Genomic DNA, 6,893 nt, shown 5'->3' on the forward strand with positions numbered 1-6,893 from the left:
ACCCTATACAATTTATGGAAAGAAAACACCTCTCACTTTCCCTCTAATAGATTTCAACATTCCTACTCCCTCTGTTTTCGTTACGTACGCGAGAAATAGTTACGTGTATGTGTGAGAGAGAGAAAAAGGGAGCGATGTAAAACTGGATAGAGTTATCCCCCTTAACTAATGCAGACCTTTTTACTAGAGGGCGTTATTACAAAAAAATTTCTTTTTCTTCTTCCCATGTTTTTTAAAGTCGTCTGCTTACATTTCCAAACGGAAAGCTGAATCGGTAAATGCACACATTTCTATTACATTAAATAGTGTTTTCCTTTACACAATGGGTACTGAATGTTTGCTTAAATTAAATGAAAAAAGTTACATTTTATTTTCATTTTCTATTTAAAAAGCCATTATTAACATGTGGAGAGTGTTTTTTTTATTATTCTGTACTTTCAACTAACAATTTCATTTAAAAGATGATATATCAAAATTTGAATTTAACTATAATAAGGATTATGATACCTGTTCAGTGCATATTTACCTATAAGTATGACCAACCACTTATAATTCAGTAACTGTAATTTAAAAAAAAATAACAATTATAATAAACAGAACGACTCATAGAAATCTATCTATATTCTTTTTTCATTTTAATATACTTTCATAGAAATGCTTCTGTTATGTAAAAAAAACTATTTTCTTTATGCCACAAGTGTCACGCTCATACATGAATTCCATAGCTAATATAACGTACTGACCCAACGGGTCACGGGTGGTCTAGTAACAATTAAAAATAACAATAAAATAGAATAAATCCAAAATTAAAATAAATCAACATAATACATAAGCAATCCCTACTCAAGATTACTACACGTTAATAATAATAACTACACGTTAATAATAATAACAATGTTTAACAATTAAATAGCAAGCCTAAGATATATGAATTAGATGATGCGAGCATGTGGGCTACATGGCTACATGTATATGTGCTCATGCAAGTTTATATGGCCTAATATAGCCCAATTGATTTCTCCGAGTAAACCTAACAATATTAATCGCAAATAACAATAAGACATAATACACCAAAAACAGAAATCCAAGTTAACTCAAATAAATATATTATAAAAAAAAAATAAGAAAAACTCTCGAAATAACTTCTAACCACTTCGTCATAACACATTGCGTATATAAATGAATACTTATAATTACTATATAATTGAATTAAAGATACAAGAATCCATAAATGAGTATATATACACTGCATAACGAATTAAATAAAATACCCCCAGAATAAGAATGATATCACTAAAATAAAAATAAACAAACAAATAAAAATAAATAAACAAATAAATAATCACAAATTGTTACGTTTCCAACCTGTTTCCCTGGCCAGGAAGAACAACACTCATCACTTCTAGATCTGTTTTTGACCACAGTTCTCGATGACTGCATAACAAAGGCCCACAGCCCACTCGGGAACACTGATCATGCAGTGATAATGGTTGAAATCGCCCTAAACTCTAGAGCCAAAACTGAAGAGCCAATGCTCAAAACAACGAGATATTATAAAAAGGCTGACTGGGAAGCCATCAGGAAACTAATTAGAGATGCCCCATGGAGAAATATTTTTTCTCTCCCTGCTGAACAATGTGCAAACGAGACCCCACTGATTGGTTCAAAACTGCAATCGAAGCGCATGTTCCCATGCGGAAATTTTATAGTAAGCCCAACTCTCCCCAATGGTTTATGTCGACTTGTGCAACTGCCATTGCTCAAAAGCAGCATGCATACCGTAGGTTTAACCGACATAAGTCCAGTTCAAACAGACTGAAGTATATAGAAGCTAGAAATAACGTTAAGAAAGAAATAGCGACAGCTAAGAGAGAATTTACGGAAACCACTAAAAAGCGCATCGAAGCACAAAAACTAGGAACCCGAAACTTCTGGAAAATCTACAACAGTGTAGTAAATAATGGGCAATCAACAATTCCCCCACTAACCAACAATCACGAGGTTGTCTCCTCAGCAACCGACAAGGCTAACATGCTTGCCAGTCGGTTTGCCTCAAACTCCACACTGGACCCTCTAAACCATCCCCTACCTCAATTTCCTATGCGGACAGACGCCACGCTAGACGATCTGATAATCACCCCTGCTCAGGTGCATGCTATCATAAAAAACCTTGACACTTCAAAAGCATGTGGACCCGACCTTATCCCAGCTTTGCTATTAAAAAAGTGCTCAACCGAAGTAGCTCCAGTTCTCTCCAAACTCTACAACAAATGCCTTAATGAAGCTTGCTTTCCGGGCTGTTGGAAAACTGCTTCTGTTGTACCAGTATTCAAGAATTCTGGCGAAAGGACTGACCCATCAAATTATCGCCCCATAAGCCTACTCCCACTTTTTGCCAAAATATTTGAGACCATAATAAACCATGCTCTAGTCCATCATCTTACAGATGCTAAACTTCTGACTGACAAACAATATGGATTTAGACAAGCCTGTTCCACAGCAGACATCCTAAGGGAGGGCAGAGCGGTAGCTCTAGATATATCTAAGGCTTTTGACAGGGTATGGCATGAGGGTCTCCTCAGGAAAATCAGATCATACGGTATCACTGGTAGAACACATAACATAATTAAATCCTTCTTAGATAAGAGAAAAATCCAGGTTGTCCTCAACGGTCGTACATCTAAACAATATGATATAAATGCGGGGGTGCCCCAGGGTTCTATCCTTGGACCTCTATTGTTCCTGATATTCATAAATGACCTCCCCGACAAAATTGCCTCTGAGGTGGGTATATATGCTGATGACACTACACTCTATGGTAGGCACGACAGGAAGACGAATGAACACATTTCTAAAGAAATGGCAGAAACACTAGAGGAAGACCTCCAATCTGTGGTGGAATGAGGACAAAAGTGGTTGGTCGTGTTCAATGCTGCCAAGACTAAACTAGTTTCATTCAATAATTACAAGAAACCCTCTCTACCACCTATAGCAATGGCCAACGACTGTTTATCTGAGAGTACATCTTTCAAACTCTTTGGCCTAACGTTCACAGGAAACATGAGTTGGAACAATTACATTGAAGGCATTGCCAGGGCCGCTGCAAGAAAGGTGGGCTCTCTCTACCGTGCTAGAAAACTACTAACACCCGAAAGTATCCTGTACCTCTATAAGGCCACCATTCGCCCATGTATGGAGTATTGCTGCCACATCTGGGCTGGTGCATCTGCTACTAGTCTCTCGCTCCTTGACAAGGTTCAAAAGAGAGTCGCAAACCTGATAGGCCCTGAACTGGCATCTAAGCTTCAGCCTCTGTCCCATCGACGAAATGTTGCATCCCTCTGCCTTTTCTACAAGTATTTTAGTGGTGAATGCTCTGACGAACTGCAATCACTTGTGCCCCCACGACGTGAGCACCCCCGACAAACCCGACAGGCTGCTAAATCCCACCCCCACACTGTAGAGATCCCTAGATGTAAAAGATCTTTTTACTCCAATAGTTTCTTCCCCAGAACCGCTAGACTCTGGAATTCCATTCCAGGTCCCTGCTTCCCCAACAGTACTGACGTTCAGAAGTTCAAGTGTAATGTGAACCGACATCTTGCTGCCCAAATCCCTACATAGTACCCCAGTAGTTGTTGCCCCTCATAGTAGCCCCCTACACCAAAGTGGCAATTTGCCTTGTTTGGGGTGAAAATGTAATAAAAAAAACATAAAAAAGTAATGCGATGTTACACCTAACTGAGAAGAAATATCGGTAACGATTATCCCCCTTAGAACAACTCATCAAGTAGTCTCCCTTTACCAACCGATTTATTCAAAGTGCATGCCCCCACCACCTCTCAACCAGAATGCAGAAACACAAACTCAACAAGTTCCGGACAATTGTTTAGTTTCTCACAGTTTTGCATGGTGCTGAAATCAAGTCCTTGGGGACTTTTGGGGCTAAATGAGGGGGAGGGGGCAAATGATGGACTTAGTCATTTCTTTTTTTTTTTTTTTTTGCATGGTGTAGAACACAAATTTACATATGTTAAGGCCTAAAACTGCACCGTTTATTCATTTTCACCAGGATCTGATATCCACTGGGGACTTTGGGAGCTAAATTGGGGAGGGGGCAGTGCTGAACTTAGTCATTTTTTTATGCCTCGTTTACTGTACACTCACAGGGGACCCTGCATGCTTCACTTGTTTTTATCAGAGACATAAGCTACAGCAGTACTATGTGGGGAGTTGGGCAGCAAGATGTCGGTTCACGTTACACTTGAACTTCTGCATGTCAGTACAGTTAGAGAAGCAGGAACCCGGAAAAGAATTCCAAAGTCTTGTGGTTCTGAGGAAGAAACTACTGGAGTAGAAGGCTTACATCTAGGGATCTCAACTGTGAAGGGGTGGGATTTTGCTGTTTGTCGGGGGTATTTACATAAAGGGGATACAAGTGCTTGCAGTTCATCAGAGCATTCACCATTAAAATACTTATAGAACAGGCAGAGAGATGCAACATTTCGTCGATGGGACAGAGGCTGAAGCTTAGATGACAGTTCAGAACCTATTGGATTACTTAAGGGGGGGCGTTCATCAAGAATTTGTTTATGTTGGACTTGAAGACTACCAAATTGTAGTCAGCCGGAAAGCAGGTAAATGGAAGGGAGTTCCATAGGTGCGCAGTTCTAAGAAAGAAGCTTTGTTCATGGAATCTACGTTTTGGTTTAGGCACAGGTAAAGAGAGCGGGGAAAGTGTTTGAGAGTGGTTTCAGCTATACGGGTGTTTTTCATGAAAGATTGGTGAGGTGGGACCAGAGATTGGAGTAAAACAAGCACAGAGATGCAAAACTGCGATGATGAGACAGGGTTTTAAGTTTGGTAGACAGTGCGGGATTTATTAGTTTAGAGACTGTCAAAAAGTTGATAAAAAACTGATAAAAAATGTATACTTACAGTTTTATTCGTAATGTAAATGGTTCAAGTTAAATTATTACTTACCCCATATACGACGCATTCGATAGATCCAAAGGGCGTTAAACTTGACTTGTCGATTTTCATAGTCTGTGACAGAATTTACAAAGGCATTCTCCCTCAGTTCCAGCATTTCCATTTTAAAAGACTGATGTGAGCAATTAAGTTCTTTCAAGGAAATGTTGACGTCCTCCTACATACAGCGCCTGGTTTCCTAAACGATCACCCATCTGGAACTGACTAGGTTCAACGTTGCTTAACTTCCGTGATCCAACGAGAACTGGCGTGTGAATGTGATTATGTGAAACAGTTACCCATCTAGTACTGACCATGATCAACGTTGCTTATCTAAAGAGATCCAACCAGAACCCGTGTGTCAACGTGATTATGTCCAGTATTGTCAAACAGTCACCCATCTCGTACTGACCATGATCAACGTTGCTTACTCGTGGTCATAATTCAATGGCTAATTCAAATCCAAGACAATGGCAGAATCATTAGAAAATTACATCCAGACTATAATGGAATGGCGCCGCAATGGATGGTTACATTTAATGCTAGTGAAACTAAGCTGCTCTCCTTTAAAAATTAAAAGACACCTCTCCAACCACTGATATCCATGACAAATAACATCCTACCTGAGAATTCTACTTTCAAACTCCTCGGCCTAACATTTACGGGCAATATGAACTAGAACAAATACATTGAGGACATTGCAAAGAAGGTGGCTTCCCTTTATCGAACTAGAAAACTACTCACACCTGAGAGTATCCTGTGCCTCTACAAGACCACCATTCGCCCATGCATGGAGTATTGTTGCCATATCTGGGCTAGTGCATCTACCACTAGTCTCTCCCTCTTAGATAGGGTCCAAAAAAGAGTCTCCAATCTAATAGGTCCCACTTTGTCAACTAAGCTCCAACCCCTGTCCCATCTCTGTGCCTGTTTTACAAATATTTTAATGGAATATGCTCTCCCTCTCTCCATCCCTCTTTCTCGCTCTTTGTTCACTGTTTGTTTTTTCTTAGTTCCGTCAACTAAGCTACAACCTCTGTCCCATCAGTTTCAAAACTGAAAGCAGTTTCACTTAAATTACAGTAATTTGTAAACTAATAATCCAATTGGGGTCAAATTTTGACAGATGTCTTTTGGAGGTTAGTACTTTATGGAAAAATTGTCATCTTCTTAATACGAGATGCCTTAAATAAGTTTCCAGACTTTTTTGTACAAGCATTAAAAATTGTCGCAGACTCTTTAAAATTCACTGTGTTACTGCTATACATCTTATGAGATAACCGACCAAGCTTTATGATTTCTGGTTCAAATGAACAGCTACAGCAGAAATTGGAATACACTCTACTAAAGCCTGATTGTCTCGGCTGATGAATTTCAAAAATGCAATCTTGACGTGAGGACACCTTAGAAGAACTATATGCAACAAAATTCTGTTCTAAATATGAAATGTCAATATGGAAAATACCGTATGAAATGCTTCAAATTGCTTTTGGACCAACTTGCATGAATTGAGCATGAGTGGCATAAAAGATTCAAGGAAGGCAAGGAGTATGTGAAGGAGCGAGACATCGAAATTTTAGGGATGTGCGAGTGGGTGGGGGTGGTGCAATGACTAACGCGAGGAAAAAAATAATCCGAGATTTGTAAAATCGTAAATGATGAAATAGCGTTGTGCGTTCCGTTGCAGGCGACGTTGAAATAAGCAAGTTGGTTTCACGGTGACGTTGTGCAAAAAAAAAAAAAAAAAATGTTGAGTGCTGTCACTGAGAACTTTTATGCAGAGCAAAGTAAAAGAAGAAAATGTATGAAGGAAAATAGTTCCCTCTATAAATGAGACCACTTCCTGTGCCTTTTTGGACGTTCAAAAACAAAATTGTCTTGAAGAACTAATGCAACAAAATTATCTCATAGTGATCGAAAAA

General features: G+C 39.2%; 1 protein-coding gene across 1 annotated transcript in view; it reads right to left on the reverse strand.

Annotated features, from left to right (window-relative positions):
- Window positions 1–5,095, reverse strand: part of LOC145270183 (NAD(+) hydrolase SARM1-like) — a 12,936-nt gene extending 7,841 nt beyond the window's left edge. Inside the window, exon 1 of the mRNA XM_080125811.1 lies at window positions 4,984–5,095. Coding sequence (XP_079981937.1) covers window positions 4,984–5,095 — 112 coding nt within the window. The remainder of the gene's footprint in view (window positions 1–4,983) is intronic.
- Window positions 5,096–6,893: the final 1,798 nt, after the last annotated feature.

Source organism: Euprymna scolopes, chromosome 46 (genome assembly GCF_053919585.1).
Source record: "Euprymna scolopes isolate OS-2025 chromosome 46, ASM5391958v1, whole genome shotgun sequence".
In the NCBI taxonomy this organism is placed as follows: Eukaryota; Metazoa; Mollusca; class Cephalopoda; order Sepiida; family Sepiolidae; genus Euprymna; species Euprymna scolopes.